Source organism: Mirounga leonina, unplaced genomic scaffold, assembly GCF_011800145.1.
Source record: "Mirounga leonina isolate KUSES-001 unplaced genomic scaffold, KU_Mleo_1.0 Mir_125, whole genome shotgun sequence".
NCBI classification, from domain to species: domain Eukaryota; kingdom Metazoa; phylum Chordata; class Mammalia; order Carnivora; family Phocidae; genus Mirounga; species Mirounga leonina.
The window spans coordinates 79,326,327-79,351,424 of NW_023270305.1; the positions used below are offsets into that span (position 1 = coordinate 79,326,327).

Sequence of the window (25,098 nt, forward strand, 5' to 3'; positions counted from 1 at the left end):
GATGCGGTACAGTATTATAAATGTATTCTCTCTTCCTTATGATTTTCTTTTTCATGTCAGAGTCTACCATCTTTTATTATTATTTTTTTCTCATTACATTCAGGAAAATTATTCTCCTATAGTAATCCTGGATATGACAAAGATCCAGCTGGGAATTGCATTTTCCCATCGCTTCTCAAGGGTATTTTCTGCTGATCTGGGTCACTTTGTTCCCTTCCTCCTCCCCTCCTCGGAATCCACCCGTCTTCATTTTTTTTCTTTTTTTGATGTTCATTTTTTTTTTCTTTCCTCTCTCTCTTTTTTAAAATTTAAATTCATTTAATTCACATATTATTAGTTTCAGAGGTAGAGTTCAGTGATTCATCAGTCTCATATACTACCCAGTGCTCCTTGTATCATGTGCCTTCTTTAATGTCTATCACCCAGTTACCTCATCGCCCCACCCTTCCCCCTCTAGCAGCCCTCAGTTTCCTATGATTAAGAGTCTCTTATCGTTTGTTTCCCTCTCAGATTTCATCTTGTTTTATTTTTCCCTTCTGCTATGATCCTCTCTTTTGTTTCTTAAATTACATATGAGTGAGATCATATGATAATTGTCTTTTTCTGATTAACTTATTCACTCAGCATAATACCCTCCAGTTCCATCCATGTCAATGTAAATGATAAGATTTCATCCTTTCTGATGGCTGCATAATATTCCATTATACCACATCTTCTTTATCCAATCATCTGTCAGTGGACATCTGGGGTATTTCCATAGTTTGCCTATTGTGAACATTGCTGCTATAAACATTGGGGTGCAGGTGCCCCTTCAGATCACTACATTTTGTATCTTTGGGGTAAATACCTGGTGGTGCAATTGCTGGGTGGTAGGGTAGCTCTATTTTTAACTTTTTGAGGAACCTCCATACTGTTTTCCAGAGTGGCTGCACCAGCTTGCATTCCCACCAGCAGTGAAGAGGGTTCCCCTTTCTCTGCATCCTCACCAATATCTGTTGTTTCCTGACTTGTTCATTTTAGCCATTCTGACTGGCATGGGTTGGTATCTCATTGTGATTTTGATTTGTATTTCCCTGATGCCGAGTAATGTTGAGCCATTTTTTCATGTGTCTGATGGCCATTTATATGTCTTCTTTGGAGAAATGTCTGTTCATGTCTTCTGCCCATTTCTTGACTGGATTATTTGTTTTTTGGGTGTTGAGTTTGATAAGTTCTTTCTAGATCTTGGATACTAGCCCTTTATCTGATATGCCATTTGCAAATATCTTCTCCCATTCTGTCAGTTGTCTTTTGGTTTTGTTGACTATTTCCTTCGCTGTGCAAAGGTTTTTTATCTTTATGAAATTCCAGTAGTTCATTTTTCCTTTGTTTCCCTTGCCTTTGGAGATGTGTCTAGCAAGAAGTTGCTGCGGGGTGCCTGGGTGGCTCAGTCGGTTGAGCGGCTGCCTTCGGCTCGGGTCGTGATCCCAGAGTCCTGGGATCGAGCCCCACATCGGGCTCCCTGCTCAGTGGAGAGCCTGCTTCTCCCTCTCCCTCTGCCTGCCTCTCTGCCTACTTGTGCTTTCTCTCTCTCTCTGTCAAATAAATAAAATCTTTAAAAAAAAAAAAAAAGTTGCTGCGGCCAAGGTCGAAGAGGTTATTGCCTGTGTTCTCCCCTAGGATTTTGATGGATTCCTGTCTTAAATTTTTAGGTCTTTCATCCATTTTGAGTTTATTTTTGTGTATGCTGTAAGAAAGTGGTTCAGTTTCATTCTTCTGCATGTGGCTGTCCAATATTCCCAGCACCATTTGTTGAAGAGACTGTCTTTTCTCCATTGGATATTCTTTCCTGCTTTGTCAAAGATTAGTTGACCATAGAGTTGAGGGTCCATTTCTGGGCTCTCTAGTCTGTTCCATTGATCTATGTGCCTGTTTTTGTGCCAGTACCATACTGTCTTGATGATGACAGCTTTGTTGTAATAGAGTTTGAAGTCTGGAATTGTGATGCCGCCAGCTTTGGTTTAATTATTTTTTAAGTAGGCTCCATGCCCAGCATTTAATATACTGTTGGACCTTGTTGGCTCTTACCTTGGGGGAATTTTGGCATCCATGTTCGTCAGGGATATTGGCCTGTAATTCTTTTTGGTGGGGTCTTTGTCTGGTTTTGGGATCAGGGTAATGCTGGCCTCAGAATGAGCTTGGAAGTATTCCTTCCATTTCTATTTTTTGAAACAGCTTCAGAAGCATAGATATAAATTCTTCTTTAAATGTTTGGTAGAATTCCCCTGGAAAGCCATCTGGCCTTGGACGCTTGTGTTTTGGGAGATTTTTGATTACTGCCTCAATTTCCTTGTTGGTTATGGGTCTGTTCAGGTTTTCTATTTCTTCCTGTTTCAGTTTTGGTAGTTTATACATTTCTAGGAATGCATCCATTTCTTCCAGATTGTCTAATTTGTTGGCATATAGTTGCTCATACTATGTTCTTATAATTGTTTGTGTTTCTTTGGTGTTGGTTGTGATCTTTCCTCTTTCATTCATTATTTTATTTAATTGGGTCCTTTACTTTTCTTTTTGATGAATCTGACCAGGGGTTTATCGATCTTATTTATTCTTTTGAAGAACCAGCTCCTAGTTTCATTGCTCTGTTCTAGTGTTCTTTTGGTTTCTATTTCATTGATTTCCCCTCTAATCGTTATTAATTTACTTCTTCTGCTGCATTTAGGCTTTCTTTGCTTTTCTTCCTCCTGTTCCTTTAGGTGTAGGGTTAGATTGTGTATCTGACACTTTTCTTGTTTCTTGAGAATGGCTTGTATTGCTATGTACTTCCCTCGTAGGACCACCTTTGCTGCCTCCCAAAGGTTTCGAACAGTTGTGTTTTCATTTTCATTTGTTTCCATGAATTTTAATTCTTTAATTTCCTGGTTGACCCATTCATTCTTTAGTAGGATGCTCTTTAACCTCCACGTATTTGAGTTCTTTCCAAATTTCCTCTTGTGATTGAGTTCAAGTTTCAAAGCATTGTTGTCTAAAAATATGCAGGGAATAATCCCAGTCTTTTCGTACTGGTTGAGACCTGATTTGTGACTGTGAATGTGATCTATTCTGGGGAATGTTCCATGTGCACTAGAGAGAAGAATATGTATTCTGTTGCTTTAGGATGGAATGATCTGAATATATCTGTTAAGTCCATCTGGTCCAATGTGTCATTCAAAGCCCTTGTTTCCTTGTTGATCTTCTGCTTATATGATCTGTCCATTGCAATGAGTGAAGTGCTAACATCCCCAGCTATTATTGTATTATTATCAGTTTGTTTCTTTAATTTTGTTATTAACTGGTTTATATATTTGGCTGTTCCCAAGTTAGCAGCATTAAGTATTTACAGTTGTTAGATCTTCTTGTTGGATAGACCCTTTAATTTTGATATAATGTCCCTCTTAATCTTTTATTACAGTCTTTGTTTTAAAATCTAATTTGTGTGTTATAAAGATTGCTACCCCAGCTTTCTTTTGATGTCCATTAGCATAATAAATGGTTCTTCACCCCCTCATTTTCAAGCTGGAGGTGTCCTTGGGTCTAAAATGAGTCTCTTGCGGATGGCATATTGATGGGTCTTGCCTTTTAAAGATTTTTTTTTTTTAAGATTTTATATTTTTTTGACAGAGAGAGCACAAGCAGGTGGAGTGGCAGGCAGAAGGAGAAGGGGAAGCAGGCTCCCCACCGAGTGGGGAGCCTGATGTGGGGCTTGATCTGAGAGTCCTGGGATGATGACCTGAGCTGAAGGCAGATGCTCACCCAACTGAGCCACCCAGGCTCCCTGGTCTTGCTTTTTTATCCAATCTGATACCCTGTGTCTTTTGATTGGGACATTTAGCCCATTTACACTCAGAGTAACTGTTCAAAGATTTGGATTTAGTGCTACTGTATTACCTATAAAGTCACCTGTTTCTGTATATTGTCTTGGTCCTTTCTGGTCTGTTACTTTTGGGCTCTCTCTTTGCTTCAAGGATCCCCTTTAATATTTCTTGCAGAGCTGGTTTAGTGATCACAAATTCTTTTAGTTTCTGTTTGTCCTGGAAGCTTTTTATCTCTTCTTCTATTTTGAATGACAGCCTTGCTGGTAAACTGTTCTTGGCTGCATATTTTTCTCATTTGGCACCCTGAATATGTTTTGCCAGTCCTTTTTGGCTTTCCAGGTCTCTGTGGATAGGTCTGCTATCAGTCTAATGTTTCTACCCTTGTAGGTTACCGACCTCTTGTCCCGAGCTGCTTTCAGGATTTTCTCTTTCTCTGAGATTTGCAAGCTTCACTATTATTTTGAGGTGTTGACCTATTTTTCATGATTTTGAGGGGGATTCTCTGTGCCTCCTGGACTTGATTGCCTGTTTCCTTTCCCAGATTAGGGTAGTTCTCAGGTATAATTTGCTCAAGTATATCTTCTTCCCCCTCCCCTTTCCTTTTTCTGTGATGTCAATTCTAATATTCTTTTGCTCCATGGTATCACTGATCTCTTGAATTCTCCCCTGGTGATCCAGTAGTTGTTTATCCCTCTTTTTCTCAGCTTCTTCATTTTCCATCATTTTGTCTTCTATATTACTAATTCTCTCTTCTGAGTCATTCATCCTAGCAATTAGAGCCTCCATTTTTTTTTAAAGATTTTATTTATTTATTTGTCAGAGTCAGAGAGATAGAACAACAGCGCAAGCAGGGGGAACAGCAGTCAGAGGGAGAAGCAGTCTCTCCGCTGAGCAAGGAACCCAATTTGGGGCTTGATCCCAGGATCCTGGGATCATGACCTGAGCCGAAGGTAGATGCTAACTGACTGAGCCACCCAGGTATCTGTAAAGCCTCCATTTTTTATTGCATCTCATTAATAGCCTTTTTGATTTCAACTTGTTTAGATTTTAGTTCTTTTATTTCTCCTGACAGGGATTTTCTCGTTTTCTATGCCGTTTTCAAGGTCAGCTGGTATATTTATAATCGTTATTCTGAACTCTAGTTCCAGTATCTTATAGCCATACTGATTAGGTCCCTGGCAGTCAGAACTTCCTCTTGTTCTTTTGAGATGAGTTTTACCGTCTTGTAATTCTGTCCAGAGAAGAATAGATGAATGAGAGAACAAAATACTAAAATGTCAACAATGACCCCAGATAAATATACACTAAGCAAATCAGAAGAGCCCCAGAACCGAAAAAACAAAAAAATTTAAGAAAAAATAAAAAATAAAAAAAATGAGAGAGAATATAATCAGACAGGTGAACAGAACAGAGCAATTCATTGGATTCTGTTTGTATTTTGGTCTGTTTGTTGGAAGACTAGATCCCGGAACACCTGGGTGTCTTATTTGGTTAAGCGTCTGCCTTCGGCTCAGGTCATGATCCCAGAGTCCTGGGATCAAGTTCCCCATCGGGCTCCTTGTTCAGCAAGGACCCTGCTTCTCCTCTGCTTGCTGCTCCCCCTGCTTGTGCTCTTTCTCAGCTTCTTTCCATCTCTCTCCCTCTCTGACAAATAAATAAGTAAAATCTTAAAAAAAAAAATAAAAACTAGATCCCAAAATTGTAAAAAAAGGAAAACTTATGTATATACAAAAATAAAATTAAATACAATGAAAGGATAGAATGTAACTGTAAAAATGAAAATTTAAAAAAACTTTTAAAAAGTTGACAATAAGAAATTGGGTGAAAATGAAAGAGAAAAATAGTAAATTTGGAAGACTAATCATGAGAAAAGAAAACATGAATTCTATATACTGTTTTCCTCTAGTGCTGGAGTTCTGCAGTTCTTTGTGCTTGGTAAAGTTGGTCTTAGTTGGATGTTCTTGCTGATCTTCTTGGGAAGGGGCCTGTTGCACTGATTCTCAGGTGTCTTTGCCCCAGGAGGAACTGCACTGCCCCAAGCCAGGGGTCAGGCTATGTAATTGGCCCCGGATTGCTCTATATGGCTTTTGTTCCCTGAAGGCTTTACACGCGGCTTTAGAGATTGAGAATGGAAATGGCGCCTCCCAGTCTCCAGCCCTGGAGCTAAAAGCTCGTGCCCGACCACCCCCCACTCCTCAGTATGCCCTTGGGGTAAAGCAATCAATCATTCCTGTGTCCCTGGTCTCTATCTGCACTCTGTGCTCACCTAGCCCATGACTGAGCATTTCTATTCAGTCATGTGACCCCGCTTGGAGTCTCCAAAGCCTGCAGACTCCTCTGGCGCGCACCCATGCCATTCTTCCCCAGGAGGGAGGGTTGTCTTACTGCGGTTCTGCCATTTGCTGGTTCCCTGCTCAGAGAGTGGTTGCCCAACCCTTCTGCGGTTTGTGTTTTATGGCAACACTGTTCTGAAAGCCCACTTCTGGGCTTGCTGATGGCAGCCAGCTTTCCTGCTCCGATGCCTGGGAACTCTCACGCACTCAGGTACCCCTGTTCTTTCTGTGACCCCTGGGATCCTGAGAGCACACTGTCCCACCTAGGATTCTTCCCTGTTTGGCCACCTGAGTACCTTTCAGGCAGGGACATATACCAGAGCAGACTTCTAGAAGTTCTGATTTTTCGCTATACTACTATATTACTTTCTGGTAGCCGGCTTTCTGCAGCTCCCTACTCTCGCGGTTTATCTTCCAATATGTTGCTTAGGATTCACTTCTCCACACCTCCTACCTTGTAGAAAGTGCTTGCTTTTCTATTTGTAGAATTGCAGCAATTCTTTTAGAGCTCTGGTTCAGTTCACAGGAGTTCAGAATGATTTGATAGCTCTCTAGCTAAATTCCTGGGACCAGACAAAACTAGTCTCCTATTCCTCCGCCATCTTGGAATGTCTGTCCTTATGATTTTCCTAATAACATTTTGTTTTCTCTAGCCTACTTTATTATAAGAACATTGTGTATCATACATATAACATTAAAAAATATGTGTTAATTGGCTGTTTATATTATCATTAAAGCTCCTTGTCAACAGTAAGCTACTAGTAAAGTGTTTTGGGGAGTCAAAAGTTCTTTGTGGATTTTTTATTGCCCAGGGGTTGGTGACCATCACCCCTGCATGGTTCAAAGCTCAACTGTGTTTCAAAATTGCTAAATAAAAAGGTAACTTATTTCTGTGACTGACTTGTATGGTAATTTATGGTAGCATTGGACATAAATAAGTCTGCAATATTATTATGATAATAAAAAAACAATTCCCATTAAGTCTTGCCAAGCTGAGGAGTCAAGGATTAATATTCAGGATTCATCAGGCTAGAGAGTCCCTGTGAATACCATAGGCTCTCATTTGAAAGAATCAGGGTTGCACCCTAGGAGGAGGCAAATTAGAGATATATGAAATCCTCCTCAAGCTGAAATGTGGTCTTAACTGATATTAGTTCCTGTTTAGAATAAGGCGATCAGTTCCCATTTTGAGTATCTAGCAAAGGAAAGAATGAGCCCTCTCTGAAAGAAAATGTGTACAAAATTTATATATTTTCTTTGTCATTCTATACAAAATTAATCATTATATTAAAAGACAGAATCACATGAATCACTGAATTCTACTCATGAAACCAATATTGCACTGTATGTTAATTAACTAGAATTTAAATAAAGATTATAAAAAGACAGAATCGTATAACTCAATATGAAGAGAACAAAAATGCCCCAGGCAATGTGAATATACCTGGCAGTGATCCAGGTATTGGAGCTAGTAGGTAGTGATTTTAAAATAATGATTAATGTGTTCAAAAAAGTAGAAAAAAAGATTGAGAACTTCATTAGAGAAGCAGAATTTATAAAAAGGAATTAAAATGAAATTCTGAAACTTAAAAATACACTAATTGAATTTCAGAACTCCAGTGAATGGATTTAATAGCAGATGAGATGCAGCAGAAGACAGGATTAATGAACTGGAAGATGATTTCCTAAAAAGTTTTGAAATAAAAACATTGAGTAGAGAAAGAATAAACAAATTTATAAAAGAGATACGTTTTGTTAAAATTTCTAACATGGGAGTTCAAAAAGAGATCATACGGCAAAAACAAAATATTTGAAGAGAAATGGCCACATATTATCCAAAACTTGTAAAAACAGTATGCCAACTTATATATTCAAGAAACTATGTTAAGCCTAAACAGGATAAATGTTGAGAAAAAGCAAACATAGGAACATTGTTTTAAGACTGCTGAAAACATTAGATAAAGATAAAATTTTTAAAGTGATCAGAGAAAAATAAGACACTTTACTTTCAGAGAAGGAGCAGTAAGACTTACGACTATCTTTTGAGGAGGAAACATCATATACCTTAAATATAAATAGAAAAAGAGAGAAAAACCCTCCTTTTTGTTGTATGAGGCCTGCATAACCTTGAAACTAAATGTGTCAAGATTGTTATAAGAAAAGAAAAATTCAAATCAGTTGCATGGATATAGTTGCAAGAAATTTAAATATTAGCAAATTGAATCTAGCAATACATAAAAATAATATAGCTAAATGGATTTAGTACAGGAATTACAAAGTTTATCACTTGGAAGTTATGGTTTATCATTTGAAAATTACGGTTTATCATTTGAAAATGAACACATCTGATAAATGGAGAAAAATCATATTTCTATTGATAATAAAATTCAGCACTAACTCATGATATTAGTAATAAAAGAGAACTTAATTTTGATAAGGTATCTACAAAAACAACCCAACAACAAAATCATATTTAAGTTATTGTTTTCCCTCTGAAATCAGAAGAAGGGTGCTCACTCTTAACTGTTTCTATTGAACACTGTACTCAGAGTCCTAGTCAGTGCAATACGGAAAAAAAAATAGAAAATAAGGATTGGAAAGGAAGAAATAAGAATTATCTACTGATAACATGATTATGTAACTGTATATACAGGTATCCAAATGGATATACAGACAAGTTAGTAGAATAAAGCAAATATAGGCAAATCCTTGGATGTAAGTTCAATATACAAAAATCAGTTGTATTTTTATATACCAGCTGTAATCAAATAGTGTTATTTATTGAAAGATCCCACAGATAATAGCATCAAAAAGCATTAGCTATCCAGGAATAAATATAAAAGAAAGATGTATATAACACATACACTGAAAAGTACAGAACATTATTAAAAGAAAATAAATAGATCTAAATAATTTGAAGGCTATGTTATGTTCATACATATGAAGACTCAATATTTATAAACATGTCAGTTCTTCCCAAATTTATACATTTAATCCAATTTCAATAATTCATTACACTGCATACTTAATGATTTGTACACTTTCATGTACATACATAAGTTTGATTAAAAGACATTTCCCATTAAAACATATACTTGTAAGATCTCAGGAGACTTGCAAATTTTTTATAGAATGAAGTAAACTTAGATACTATTAGTACTTTAGGGACAGATGATTTTAGCTCTGATTTTTTTTTTTTAATTAAAATTTTTATTTTTTTATTGAAGTATAATTGACATACAATATCCTATTAGTTTCAGCTATATATCATAGTGATTCACTATTTTTATACATTTCAAAATGATTTCCATGATAAGTCTAATTACCATAAGCGGTGATCTTTAATTACGAATGCTACCTCTGTTTTGTTACATTGTTTGGTTATACAGACTAGATAATATCTTTACAAAATCTTTAGTATGAAATCAGCTTAAGTTTTATATTGAAATATTTAATGTTTTCTCACTTTAGTTAAATGAAGTAAGTGAAGAAAACAAGAAGATGGAGATTCAGGCTAAGAGAGTTCAAGCTCGTTTAGATAATTTACAGGTAAGTTGCCTGCTCTTTTGACACAAGGGATTTTTTTTTTTTTAAAGATTTTATTTATTTATTTGACAGAGAGAACACGAGAGAGGGAACACAAGCAGAGGGAGTGGGAGAGGGAGAAGCAGGCCTCCTGCTGAGCAGGGAGCCCGATATAGGACTGGATCCCAGGACCCTGGGATCATGACCTGAGCCGAAGGCAGATGCTTAATGACTGAGCCACCCAGGTGCCCTGACACAAGTGAATTTTAAGTGATTGCCTTTGGATTTTCCCACCTTTAATAGAATTGTATTTTAATTCATGGATATGTACTGTTGCAGAGGAAGTATGAGTTTATGACAATACAGAGATTGAAAGGAAATTCGCATGCTGCTAATGAAATGAAAAGTTTAAAACAAGATAAAGTACCAGTCTCAAAAACTCACAAGGTATGATGCGATTGAAAATTTCTCCAGTAGAAAATAAAGACATTTTCTTTTTGTTCTTGAATCTGTTTTTGGCAAACATCATTTTGGTATGAAAGGATTCACCATAATAATTCCTTTACAGAGAAATATCTGTATAATATCTCTAATATGCTTTTATTTACAAAAGCAAAACAAAATATTTCAGCAGTGTTTTAGGCACAGACCTTAAGCTTAATAAGAGCTTTATTATTCATTGTGTTTTAAGATTCCACAAGCTTTCAATGTTTTCTGTCAAGACTGCAATCCATGCCTGAATGGGCTTTATTTATTTATTTTTTCCTAAGGAATGTTTTACTTTGAGGTATAAATTACATACAGTAATATAATGCAGAGATCATTAAGTATATAGCTTAGTCAGTTTTGACAAATGCCTATACTCATGTAACCTGCAACTAGATATAGAACATTTCCATCATCCTAGAAAGTTCTGTTATGTCCCTTCTCAGTTCTTCCTTGCAAAAAGTAGCTGTTAATCTGATTTCTATCACCATGGATTAATTTTGCCTATTTTAGAACTTTAGTCAGTGGGGTTGTATAGTATGCTCTCATCTGGGTAGGGCTTATTTTGCTCATCATAACATTGGGTGTATCAATAGTTTGTTCCTCTGTATTGCTCAGTAGTATTCTACTGTTTGAATATATCACAATTTGTTTATCCATTCTTCTTTTAATAGACACCTGGGCTATTTCTACTTTTTGTCTATTATGAATAAAGCTGCTAAGATTGTTTGTGTACAAGGCTTTTAGTGGACAGATGTTTTCATTCCCCTTGGAAATACAAGCAAGACTGGAATTTTTGGGTCATAGATATTTGACTTTTTGTGGAACTGCCAGTTTTCCGAAGCAGTTATACCATTTTATACTCCTACTAGCAATGTTTGAATGTTGTGGTTACTCCAAACTATGCCAACATTTGGTGTTTTCACGCTTTTTCATTTTGACCTTTTCAGCGGGTGGCTAGTGATATTTCACTGTGGGCTGTTAATAATTTTGATAAATCCTCTAGTTCTTTTCATGAAGTGGGAATACAGCATCATTTAAAGATAGCTCTGGAGGAATCTCAGTTACAAAATCAGGAGCCACCATTGGGCAGTGTGACTCTGAAGGTGTTAACTGTCTGGCTGGCCTGTGATGAAGATGTCATGGCTCCGCAGGATCAAATTCAACAAAAGATTGCTGTGCAGAGAATATGCAGGGAATAATCTCAATCTTTTGGTATCGGTTGAGACCTGATCTGTGATCCAGTATGTGGTCTCTTCTGGAGAAAGTTCCATGTGCGCTCGAGAAGAATGGGTATTCTGTTGTTTTAGGGTGGAATGTTCTATATATATCTATGAGGTCCATCTGGTCCAGTGTGTCATTCAGAGCTCTTTTTTCTTTGTTGATTTTCTGCTTAGATGATCTGTCTGTTGCTGAGAGTGGACTATTGAGGTCTCCTACAATTAATGTATTGTTATCAATATGACTCTTTATTTTGGTTAACAGTTGGCTTATGTAGATGGCTGCTCCCAGGTTGGGGGCGTAGATATTTACAATTGTTAGATCTTCTTGTTGGATAGACCCTTTAAGAATGATATAGTGTCCTTCTGTGTCTCTAATTACATTCTTTAGCTTAAAATCTAATTTGTCTGATCTAAGAATCGCTACCGCAGCTTTCTTTTGAGGTCCGCTGGCATGGAAGATGGATCTCCATCCCTTCACTTTCAGTCTGGATGTATATTTAGGTTCAGGATGAGTCTCTTGTAGACAGCATATGGATGGGTCCTGTCTTTTAATGCAATCTGCAACTCTGTGCCGTTTTATGGGAGCATTTAGGCCATTCACATTGAGAGTAATTATTAATAGATATGAATTGATTGTCATCCTGTTGCCTGTGAAGTCCTTGTTTCTATAGATTGTCTCTGTAAATTTCTGTGCTATATCACTCTTGGGGTCTTTCTCCTTTTATAGAACCCCCCTTAATATTTCTTACAGGGCCAGCTTAGTGGTCACATATTCTTTCAGTTTCTGCCAGTCTTGGAACCTCTACATCTCTCCATCCATTCTAAATGACAGCATTGCCTGATAAAGTATTCTTGGCTGTATATTCTTCTCGTTTAGTACCCTGAATATGTCTTGCCAGGCCTTTCTGGCTTGCCAGGTCTCTGTGGATAGGTCTGACGTTTTTCTGATGTTCCTCCCTCTGTACGTAAGGAATCTCTTCCCCCTAACTGCCCTTAAGATGGTTTCCTTTGTTCTAAGATTTGCGAGTTTTACTATTACATGCTGGGGTGTTGGCCTGTTTTCCTTGATCTTGGGAGGGGTCCTCTCTGCCTCTAGGACACAAATGTTTGTTTCATTCCCCAGATTAGGGAAGTTCTCAGCTACGATTTGCTCAAATATATCTTCTAGTCCTTTCTCTCTCCACCCCCTGAGGGATCCCAAAAATTCTGACATTGGAACATTTCATGGTGTCACTTATTTCTCTGATTCTATTTTCATGGATTTTGAGTTATTTTTCCCTGGCCTCCTCTTGTTCCTTCTTGTCTATTAATTGGTCTTCTAGATCACTAATTTGTTCTTCTGCCTCACTTAACCTAGCTGTTAGATTATCTAGATTAGATTGGAATCTCGATAGCATTTTTAAATTCTGCCAATTTAGCTTTCGTTTCTGCCCTTAGAGACTCTTCTGTTGCCATTAATCGATTTCTTCATTCTAGCTATCATCTTCACAATTGCTAGCCTGAATTCCATCTCCGACATCTTGGTTATATCTGTATCCATTTGTAAATCTGTGGTATAAGTCATAGTCTCTGAGTCTTTCCTATTTTGGGGGTTCCTCCTCCTTGTCATTCTGTTAATGGGTGGTTGAGGGAATGTATAGAGTCCAAATTATTGACCACAACCCAAGCAAGATGCACCTGTTTTATAGGGACGTAAGGCTTGCTGGCCTCTTGTTCGTCCAGCCTTCCTTCTGGGGGAGGGGACTGCCACAGTGTTACTCAGGCATCCCTGTTTGGGTAGAGTTGCCCTGCCCCCATGGCGGGGGATGGGCTCAGTGAAAACCGGTTTTGGGCGGGCTTTTGTTCTCTAGTGGCTTCCCTGGTGGCTTTCTGCATCTTTTCTGAGAGTCAGAGCAGAAGAGACCGTTTCCAGCCCTCTGCCTCAGAATGGAGAGATCGCAGTCTGTTCTTCAGTGAGCTCTCCAGGCCACACTATGTCCGTTTCTGTGTGTGCTGCCTTAAACTTCACGTCCTGGGTTGTGTGCCCCTCAGCAGCGCTCCCAGTTCTCGCCTCCAGATCGGGGCATGTCTCTGCCCTTTGTGCTTCTAAAACCACCAGGTCCCCCCAGTTCACATGTCGAGCCCTGCTGGTTTCAGTCCAGGGGGCTGCCCTAAAGTCCTTTCCCTGCTGCTACCGGTCTGTGAGTCTGTGCCCTGTCCACAACGTGGGAGGCTGTTGCTCACTGGTGGTGTAGGATCCCGATGGCTTGGCTCCCTCCCCCTTCCGCATATCCTCCGATATCTGCCCGCAGAATCAAGGCCCCCCCCGCTTCGTATCTCAAAACCAAACACCTGCGATATTCTGTTTATAGAGATCCAGATCTATCTTTGTACATCTCGGGCTGATTTCGTGGGTGTTCAGAGTGGTCCGGTAGATATCCAACTCAGTTCCAGGGGCTGGTTGGAATAGGGTCCCCTACTCGTCAGACCATAAAAGACCATAATGCTTTTAAACTGGAACTCAGTCACAAGAAAAAAATTGGCAGATATTCAAACACTTGGAAGTTAAAAACCACTCTGCTCAAGAATGTTTGGGTCAACCAAGAAATCAAAGAAGAGCTTAAACAATTCATGGAAACCAATGAGAACAAAAGCACTTCAGTCCAAAACCTATGGGATACTGCAAAGGCGGTCTTAAGGGGGAAATACATAGCCATCCAAGCCACACTCAAAAAAATAGAAAAATCCCGAATTTACCAACTAACTCTACACCTTAAAGAACTAGAGAAAAAGCAACAAACGATGCCTAAGCCACATATTAGAAGAGAAATAATTAAGATTAGAGCAGAGATCAGTGAATTAGAAACCAGAAACACAGTAGATCAGATCAACGAAACGAGAAGCTGGTTCTTTGAAAGAATTAATAAGGTTGATAAACCACTGGCCAGACTTATCCAAAAGAAAAGAGAAAGGACCCAAATTAATAAAATTATGAATGAAAGGGGAGATATCATGACTAACACCAAAGAAATAGAAACAATTAATAGAAATTATTATCAACAACTATATGCCAATAAATTAAGCTACCTGGGAGAAATGGATGCCTTCCTGGAAATCTATAAACTCCCAAGACTGATACAAGAAGAAATTGACAACCTGAATAGGTCATTAACCAGTAATAAGATTGAAGCAGTGATCAAAAACCTCCCAAAAAACAAGAGTCCAGGGCTTGATGGATTCCCTGGGGAATTCTACCAAACATTCAAAGAAGAAATAATACCTATTCTCCTAAAGCTGTTTCAAAAAATAGAAACAGAAGGATAGCTTCCAGACTCATTCTGTGAGGCCAGCATTACCTTAATACCCAAACCAGGCAAAGACCCCATCAAAAAGGAGAATTTCAGACCGATATCCCTGATGAATATGGATTCCAAAATCCTCAACAAAATCCTAGCTAATAGGATCCAACGATACACGGAAAGGATCATCAACCACGACCAAGTGGGATTTATCCTGGGATGCAAGGGTGGTTCAACACTCGCAAATCAATCAGTGTGATAGAACACATTAATAAGAGGAGAGAGAAGAACCGTATTGTCCTCTCAATTGATGCAGAAAAAGCATTTGACAAAATACAGCATCCATTCCTGATTAAAACTCTTCAGAGTATAGGGATAGAGGGAACATTCCTCAAGTTCACAAAATCCATCTATGAAAAACCCACAGCAAATATCATCCTCAATGGGGAAAAGCTGAGAGCTTTTCCCTTAAGATCAGGAACATGACAAGGATGCCCACTCTCACCATGGTTGTTCAACATAGTACTAGAAGTCCTAGCAACAGCAATCAGACAACAAAAAGAAATAAAAGGTATTCAAATTGGCAAAGAAGAAGTCAAACTCTCTCTTCGCAGATGACATGATACTTTATGTGGAAAATCCAAAGGACTCCACCCCCAAATTACTGGAACTCATCCAGCAATTCAGTAATGTGGCAGGATACAAAATCAATGCACAGAAATCAGTTGCTTTCTTATACACTAACAATGCAACTGTAGAAAGGGAAATTAGCGAAACGATTCCATTTACCCTAGCACCAAAAACCATAAGATACCTCAGAATAAACCTAATCAAAGAGGTAAAGGATCTATACTCTAGGAACTATAGAACACTCATGAAAGAAATTGAAGACACAAAGAGATGGAAAAACATTCCATGCTCATGGATCAGAAGAATAAACATTGTTTAAATGTCTGTGCTATCCAGAGTAATCTATACCTTCAACACCATCCCGATCCAAATTCCAATGACATTTTTCAAAGTGCTGGGACAAACAATCCTAAAATTGGTATGGAATCAGAAAAGACCCTGAATCACCAAGGAAATGTTGAAAAAGACAGAGGGAGAAGTAGGCTCTCCACTGAGCAGGGAGCCCAGTGTGGGGCTTGATCCCAGGACCCTGGGATCATGACCTGAGCTGAAGGCGGACACTTAATGGACTGAGTCACCCAAGCATCCCTCAGTTTCTTTTCTTTTTTTTTTTTTTTTTAAAGTAGCCTCCACGCTCTGGATGGAGCACAGTGTGGGGCTTGAACTCACGAATCTGAGAATCAAGACCTGCGGTGATATCAAGAGTCAGATGCCTAACTTACTGAGCCACCCAGTCATTCCTCAATTTCCTTCTTAAGATGGGTTTTCTCTCCTTCTCTAACCATCATTTAACATGTTTCTTATGTTAATTGGAGATGTTTGTTTTGAAATTTCCTTTGGGGAAGCTTTTTCATTCAGTACATATTTTAGTGACCTTTAGGTAAATTATTCTATAATCCCCCAATTTAAAGCTTTCTCTTGAAATTTTATGAGACTGTGAATGGAAATAAATGTTTGATATAATTTTTTATCTATAGGTACCACTTAATGCACAAGTGTATGAACTTTTAACTGTCTTCATGGACTGGATTTCAGATCATCACCTTAGTAAAATAAAAAGTGAAGAATCTGGAATGGATGGTGAAAAGCCGCTACTCAAATTTGCTTCTCAGAGAAATGATATTCAGGAGAAGTGTATAAAGGTTTGTTTTTTGTTTTGATATATATGATTCATGAAGATTAAAACTGGAAAGTCTGTGGTATGTGTTACAAGAGAAAAAAATATTGAAAGTATTTTTGATAGAAAATTAACCATACCAATAGTTCTAAAAAGATTCGTTCCCAACTTAATTAAGATTAATTCATAGTTTTACTTTTCTTAACATAATGGGAATTTCTTTTTAAAAATAGAGACTACAAATTAAGAACTTACTCTAAAAATGGCAAAAATAATTTTATACTAGTTACGTAAATGATCAGTGATATGAATAAGTCCTGAAAACATCATTTTGGGTTCAAATTCCACTAAACTAATTTTTTTTTTTTGTCATGAAAGGATAAAAAGTCTATTTGTAAGGGGCTTCTCATTAACAAAAATAAGTGACCATTTTCTTAAGTTACAGACGTTAATTTGGATATTGGTATTCATGATTTCTAGTTAGTAAATGTGGTCATTAGAGGTTGACAATTATATTCTACAAGAAATATATTTAAAAATTTGAAGAGTAGACATCTAAAGTTGTTTGTTTGGTTTAATGTTTTCAGAAGTAATTTCATAATTGTTGAATATTGGCCAGGGTTCCATTTTAGAAAATTATTTCCAGTTTTCATCCCTTACCTAAAATATTTCTTCTAAATGCCTTTTCTGATTGGCAGAATAGTGACCTTCCAGATGTTCATATCCTAATCCCCGTATGTTATGTTCCATGGTAGAAGTGACCTTCCACTAGAGATTGAGCAGGATTGTCTGGGTGGGCCCAGTAATCCTGTGAGCTTTTTTTTTTTTTTTTTAGTTTTTTTATTCTTATGTTAATCCCCATACATTACATCATTAGTTTTTGATGTAGTGTTCCATGATTCATTATTTGTGCATAACACCCAGTGCTCCATGCAGAATGTGCCCTCCTTAAAACCCATCACCAGGCTAACCCATCCTCCTACCCTCCTCCCCTCTAGAACCCTCAGTTTGTTTTTCAGAGTCCATCATCTCTCATAGTTCATCTACCCCTCCGATTTCCCCCCCTTCATTCTTCCCCGCCTGCTACCTTCTTCTTCTTCTTCTTTTTTTTTTTTTCTTAACATATATTGCATTATTTGTTTCAGAGGTACAGATCTGAGATTCAACAGTCTTGCACAATTCACAGCACTTACCAGAGCACACACCCTCCCCAGTGTCTATCACCCAGTCACCCCATCCCTCCCACCCCACCCCCCACTCCAGCAACCCTCAGTATGTTTCCTGAGATTAAGAATTCCTCATATCAGTGAGGTCATATGATACATGTCTTTCTCTGTTTGGCTTATTTCGCTCAACATAATACCCTCCAGTTCCATCCACATCGTTGCAAATGGCAAGATCTCATTCCTTTTGATGGCTGCATAATATTCCATGAGCTTTTAACCAGACAGAGGAGCAGAAAAGTAGGTCAGAAACTCAGCCCATGCTTGCTGGCTTTGAAGATGGAGTAAAAGGGCCATAAGCCAAGTCATGCTTCTAGAAATTACTTTAGTTTTAGTTATATTTAAGTCTTTGCTTCGTTTTTAGTTTTCAGTTTTTTGTCTCTGGTACAGGGTAAGGGTCTAACTTCATTTTTCACATGTGGATATCTGGTTTTCCCAGCACCATTTATCAAAGAGACCATCTTTTCTCCATTGAGCGATACTGGCATCCTTGACAAACATCATTTCACCATGTATGTGAGGTCTTATTTCTGGGCTTTCTATCCCATTGGTCTGTATATCTCTCTTTAGGCGAATACCATAATATTTTAATTACTGTAGCTTTGTAGCAAGTTTGAAATCAGGAAGTGTGAGACCTTCAACTTTGTTTTCAGGATTTTTTTTTTTGTCCGTTCACTGTGCCTGTAGATTCCATAGTAGTATTCTATGTTATATAAAAGTTTTACATTTTTATGTAGTTAAACTCATACCCTTTCTTTTATTTCTACCACTGCATCAGTGTTAAAATAGACTTCTCTTGCCCCCAACATTTGAAAAATCTTTAACTTTGTATTTTTTGTTTCCAGGCTTTTTATTTTTTCATGGTTAACTTCAAAATATTTAATTCATCTGTGATATATTTTGATGTAAGGAATACAGTAGAGATACACTTTCATTTTTTAAATGGTAAACAAGTTGTCCTTGTGGAGTAACTCCTATTTTATCCATTGATTTGAAATGTATGTGAAATATATATTGTATATGAAATGTATTTATGAGGTGGGGTCTATTTTTATAGTCACTACTCTGTTCCATTGATCTGTATGTTCCTGTACTACTACTGCAGTGTTCTGATTAATTCAGACTTTAATATATGATTATACACAGCCAGGAAGTTTCTGTTATTCTTACAAGAAATTTTTAATTGTCTAAAATACTCATTTTAATATAATTTTTAAAGGCTTTTCATGTTTTATTTTTTCTACACTTAATTTCTGGATTAAGAATTGATATCTTTATAATAAGTTTTCCCATCCTTCCTTTTATATAATTAGTTTTTCATGTTCTTAAATGAAGTTTATAATTTTATATATGTGTATTTTACTAGTTTTGGAAATTTTTTTGGTATTATGAATATGATTTTTTTTCCATTCTCTAAAATTGGATATTTGATAGTATTTGGAAGATTTTTATATTTTTAGCAACTGGGACAGAAATCATTAGTTCTGATAATTAAAAAAAAATGTTTTTCTTGTGTTTTCTAGTTAAGTGATCACATTATTTAGAATTAATGAAAATATTGTCTGCTGAAATGTTAAATATTTTATTCCATTTTCTCATCAATTTTGCAAGTTGATATATATAAAAGACAGGATTTTTCTGTTTGCTTTATATAGTCCTTCCAGAATAAGGTAAATAATAGAGGTGATAGCAGATAGCATGCCTGTCTTGGTCTGCCTCTAATGGCTCCACTTTTGAAGGGTTTCAGAATAAAATATGATTGTTTTTTTAAAAATCAGGGTTTTTTCTTATACAAAATTAGACTCTAGGTAATAGTTCTCTATGTTCCTTTCGTTTTTTTCCTCTTTTGTACTAAGCTGGAAGATTCTGAGAGACAGGGGTATTATCTTAACTCCCTCTCCATGACCTCAGTTTTCCTTTGTAGGTTTTAGGAGCTCAAATAACTTTTTTGTGAATTGAGCATTTACGGGAGATACCTGAAAATTCTATTTTGTGTATAGAAAATTCTTTTTTGTGTTAAAATAGATTATATAGGTGCTCGTATTTTTAAAGTATAATTAACATACAATGTTATTAGTTTTAGGTGTGCAGCATATTGACCAAACAGTTCTATACATTACTCAGGCTCACCATTTAGTGTAGTCACCCTCTGTCACCATATTTTATTACAGTATTATTGACTGTATTCCCTAAACTGTGTTTTCATCTCTGTGACTTACTTATTTTCTAACTGAAAGTTTATACCACTTAATCCCTTTTATTTATTTCACCCATTCCCCAACCCACCTCCTTTCTGGCATCACCATTTTGTTGTCTGTATATAAGGGTTTGTCCATTCGTTCATTCATTTATTTATTCCTTTATTTATTTTTTGGATTCCACATACAAATGAAATCATAAAAAAGAAACGGACACCTCAGGGTCCATCCATGTTGCTGCATATGGCAAGATCTCATTCTTTTTTATGGCTGGGTAATATTCCATTGTATGTTAACATAACCATATGTTGCTCTTTATTCATTCATCTATCAATGGGCACTTGGGTTTCTTCCATATCTTGGCTATGATAAATAATGCTGCAGTAAACACAGAGTACACCTATCTTTTGAGTGTATGCTTTATTTTCTTTGGGAAACACCTAGCAGTGGAATTATTGGATCATATGGTGATTCTATTTTTGAGTTTTTGAGGAACCTCCATACTGTTTTCCAAAGTGGCTGTACATCCCTGTCAACAGTATATGAAGGTTCCCTCTTCTTCACACCTTGCCAACACTTATTTCTTGTTTTTGATAATAGCCATCCTAACAGGTGTGAGGTAATACCTCATTGTGGTTTTAATTTGCATTTCCCTGATGATTAGTGAAGTAGAGCATTTTTTCATCAGTTGGCCTGTTGTCTTCTGTTGGCCATCAGTATGTCTTCTTTGGAAAAATATCTGTTCAGGTTCACTTCCCATTTTAATCAGATTATTTGGGTTTTTTTGGTGTTGGGTTATGTAAGTTCTACATATATTGTAGATATTAACCCTTTATCAGATACATCATTTACACATATCTTCTTCCTTTCATTAGGTTGCCTTTTGTTTTGTGGATGGTTTCCTTTGTTATATAAAAGCTTTTTATTTTGGTGTGGTCCCAATAGTTTATTTTTTGCTTTTGCTGCCCTTGCCTGAGGAGACATATCTAGAAAAATGTTGCTAAGGCTGATGTCCAAGGGAGTATTGCCATTTGTTTTCTTCTAGGAATTTTATGATTTCAGGTCTCCGATTTCACATTTAGGTCTTCGATCCATTTTGAGTTAATTTTTGTGTATGGTGTAAGGATGTGGTCCAGTTTCATTCTTTTTCATGTAGCTGTCCAGTTTTCCCAACACCATTAATTGAAAAGACTATCTTTTCCCCATTTATATTCTTTCCTCCTTTTTTATAGATTAGTTGATCACATAAGCATGGGTTCTGGGCTCTCTGTTCTGTTGAATTGATCTATGTGTCTATTTTTGTGGCTCTATCATATGATTTTGATTACTACAACTTCATAGTATATCTTGAAATCTGGGTTTGTGATACCTCCAGTTTTCTTTCTCAAGATTGTTCTTGCTATTTGGAGTCTTTTGTGGTTCCATACAAATTTTAGGATTATTTGTTCTAGTTCTGTGAAAAGTGCTGTTGGTATTTTGATAGGGATTGCATTAAATGTTTAGATTACTTTGGGTAGTATGGACATTTTAACAATATTTAATTCTAACAGTAAATGAGCACAGAATATCTTTCCATTTGTGTAGTCTTCAGTTTCTTTCATCATTGTTTTATAATTTTCAGAGTACAGGTCTTTAACCTCCTTGGTTAAGTTTATTCCTAGGTATTTTATTCTTTTTGGTTCAATTTTAAATGGGATTATTTTCTTAATCTCTCTTTCCACTTCTTCATTATTAGTTTATAGAAATGCAGCTGATTTCTATATATTAATTTTGTATCCTGCCACTTTACTGAATTCATTTATCAGTTGTTAATAGGTTTTGATGTAACCTTTAGTGACACTTTAATTTCTTCCTGACCAATTTGGATGCCTTCTATTTCTTGTTTGATTATTGCAAGTAGCATTTCTAGTACTATGTTGAATAAAAGTGGTGAGAGTGGACATCCTGTTTTTGTTCCTGATCTTAAAGGAAAGGCTTTCAGTTTTTCACATTGAGCATGTTAGCTTTGGATTTGTCATATATTGTCTTTATTATGTTGAGGCATGTTCCTATAAACCCACTGTGTTGAGAGGTTTTATCATGAATGTATATCATATTTTGTCAAATGCCTTTTCTGAGTCTGTGGAGACAGTCATATGTTTTTTATCCTTTCTCTTGTTAGTGTGGTGTATCACATTGATTGGTTTGCAAATATTGAACCACTTTTGCATTCCTGGAATAAATCCTACTTAATTGTGGTAAATGATCTATTGCATTGCTGAATTTGGTTTGCTAGTATTCTTTTTTTAAAGATTTTATTTATTTACTAGAGAGAGAGAGAGAGCGTGCGCACAAGCAGGGGGAGCGGCAGGCAGAGGGAGAAGCAGGCTCCCTGCTTAGCAAGGAGCCCAATGTGGTACTCAATCCCTAGGACCCTGGGATCATGACCTGAGCCAAAGGCAGACGCTTAACCGACTGAGCCACCCAGGCATCCTGGTTTGCTAGTATTTTATTGAGGATATTTGCATCTATATTTATCAAAGATATTGACCTGTAGTTCTTTTTTTGTGTAGTGTTTTTGTCCAGTTTTTGTATCAGGATAATGCTGGTCTTGTGGAATGAAGTTTTTCCTCTTTTTTTTTTTTGGAATAGTTTGAGAAGAAAAGGTATTAGCTTCTTTAAATGTTTGGTAGAATTTGCCTGTGAAACCATCTGGTTCTGGACTTTTGTTTGTTGGTAGTTTTTTGATTCCTGACTCAATTTTATTTCTTTAATTGGTCTGTTCAAGTTTTCTATTTCTTCCTGATTCAGATTTGGAAAGTTATATATTTCTGGGAATTTATCCATTTCTTGTAGATTGTCTAATTTGTTGGCATATAATTTTTCATAGTATTCTCTTATAATCCTATGTCATGTTTGTTTTATTTCTACTTTTTTATTCTGTTATTTGAGTTCTCTGAACTTTTTCTTGATGAGTCTGGCTAAAGGTTTATCAATTCTGTTTATTTTTTCAAAAAACCAGCTCCTGGTTTCATTGATCTTTTTAATTTGTTTTAGTGTCTGTTTTGTTTATTTTTGCTCTGATCTTTATCATTTCCTCCCTTCTACTAGCTTTGAGTTTGTTACTTTTCTTTCTAGCTCTTTTAGGTCTAAAGTTGTTGTTTTTTGGGGATTTTTTTTTTTCTTTTCGAGGTAGGCCTGTATTGGTATTAACTTCCCTGTTAGAACCACTTTTGCTGCATTCTAAAGATTTTTGACTGTTGTGTTCTCATTTTCATTTGTCTCCATGTATTTTTTATTTCTTCTTTGATTTCTTGGTTCACTCATTCATTGTTTATTAGCACATTATTTTGCCTGCATGTTTTTGTGTTCCTTCCAGAATTTTTCTTGAAATTGATTTCTAGTTTCCTACCATTGTGGTTAGAAAAGATGCTTGATACAATTTCAGTCTTCTTAAATTTATTGAGACTTGTTTTATGGCCCACCATGTGATCTGCCCTGGAGATTGTTATATATGTACTTGAAAAGAATGTATATTCTGCTGTTTTTGAACGGAATGTTATCTGTCTATATATATTAGGTCCATCTGTCTAATGTGTCATTCAAAGCCACTGTTTCCTTGTTGACTTTCTGTGTGGTTGATCTGTCCATTTTCTAAGTTGGCTATTAAATTTTCCTGCTATTATTTTATTACTGTCAATTTCTCCCTTTATGTCTGTTAATAATTGCTTCCTCTATTTGGTTGCTCCTATGTTGGGTATATGGATATATACAATTTATATCCTCCTTGTTGGATTGTTCCTTTTATCATCATGTAGTACCCTTCTTTGCCTTTTGTTACAATCTTTGTTTTAATGCCTATTTTGTTTGATACAAGTATTGCTACTCCAGCTTTTCTTTCTCTTCTATTTGCATGGTTTCTCTAGCCCTTCACTTTTACTCTATACGTATCTAGGTTTGAAGTGAGTCTCTTGTAGGCAGCATATGGGTGAGTCTTATTTCTTTATCCATTCAGACACCCTATGTCTTTTTATTGGAACATTGAGTTCATTTACATTTAAAGTAATTACTGATAGGTATGTACTTAATTTGGCATTTTTTAAATTGTTTTCTGGTTGTTTTGCTGTTCTTTTCTTTTCCTTTTTTTCTTCTCTTGCTCTCTTCCTTTGTAACTTGATGGCTTTCTTTAGTATTATGCTGGGATTCCTTTCTCTTTATTTTTTTGTGTATCTATTACAGGCTTTTGATTTGTGGTTACTATTAGGTTCATATATAACATCTTAGCTGTTAGTAGTCTATATTAAGTTGGTAGTTGGTTAAGTTCAAACATATTCTGAAAGCACTAAATTTTTACCTCCTCTCCACGTTTTATGTATATGATATTATATTTTACATCTTTCTATTTTCTGTATTCTTTCACTGATTTTTATAGATATAATTGATTTTACTACTTTTGTGTTTAACCTTCATATTGGCTTTACAAGTGATTAATTTACTATCTTTACTAAATGTTTGCTGTTATCTGTGAAATTTTTTACTTTCATTATTTTCTTCTATGGCCTTTTCTTTCCACTAAAGAATTCCTTTTAGTATTTCTTGTAAGGTTGATTTCATGGTGATGAGCTCCTTTTGCTTTTGTTTGCCTGGGAAACTCTTTATCTTTCCCTGAGTATTGATTGCAGGTTTTTTCCTTTCAGTGCTTTGAATATAGCATGCCACTCTCCTCTGGCCTACAGAGTTTCTGCTGAAAAATCCACTGATAGACTTATGGGGCTTCCTGTGTATGTAACTCTTCTCTTGCTGCTTTTGAAAGATTTCTCTCTATCACCACATTTTGCCGTTTTAATATGTGTCTTGGTGTGGATCTTTTTGGCTTAATCTTGATAGGGGCTCTCCTTGCTTCCTGGATTTAGAGGTCTGTTTTCTTTCCCACATTTGGGAAGTCTTCAGTTATTATTTCTTCAAAGAAGTTTTCTGCCCCCTTCTCTCTCTCTTCTCCTTCTGGGATCCCTATAATGCAAATATTAATATGCTTGATGTCACTAGTTTTCTAAATCTCTTCTCATTTATTATTATTATTTGCTGTTCAGTCTGGTTGCTTTTCATTACTCTTTTATTTTTTTTTAAGATTTTAAAATTTTTATTTATTTGATAGAGAGACAGCAAGAGAGGGAACACAAGCAGGGGGAGAGGGAGAGGGAGAAGCAGGCTTCCCCTGGAGCAGGGAGCCTGATGCAGGGCCTTATCCCAGGACCCCAGGATCATGACCTGAG

General features: G+C 36.6%; 1 protein-coding gene across 11 annotated transcripts in view; it reads left to right on the plus strand.

Moving 5' to 3' along the window:
- CCDC138 (coiled-coil domain containing 138) overlaps positions 1-25,098 on the plus strand; it is a 135,368-nt gene that overhangs the window by 30,673 nt on the left and 79,597 nt on the right. For 10 of the 11 annotated variants that reach the window (XM_035001911.1, XM_035001916.1, XM_035001915.1 and 7 more), the window contains 3 exons: positions 9,638-9,715; positions 10,031-10,138; positions 16,286-16,450. In XM_035001911.1, coding sequence (XP_034857802.1) covers positions 9,638-9,715; positions 10,031-10,138; positions 16,286-16,450 — 351 coding nt within the window. The remainder of the gene's footprint in view (positions 1-9,637; positions 9,716-10,030; positions 10,139-16,285; positions 16,451-25,098) is intronic. The other variant, XM_035001913.1, reaches the window with a different exon arrangement.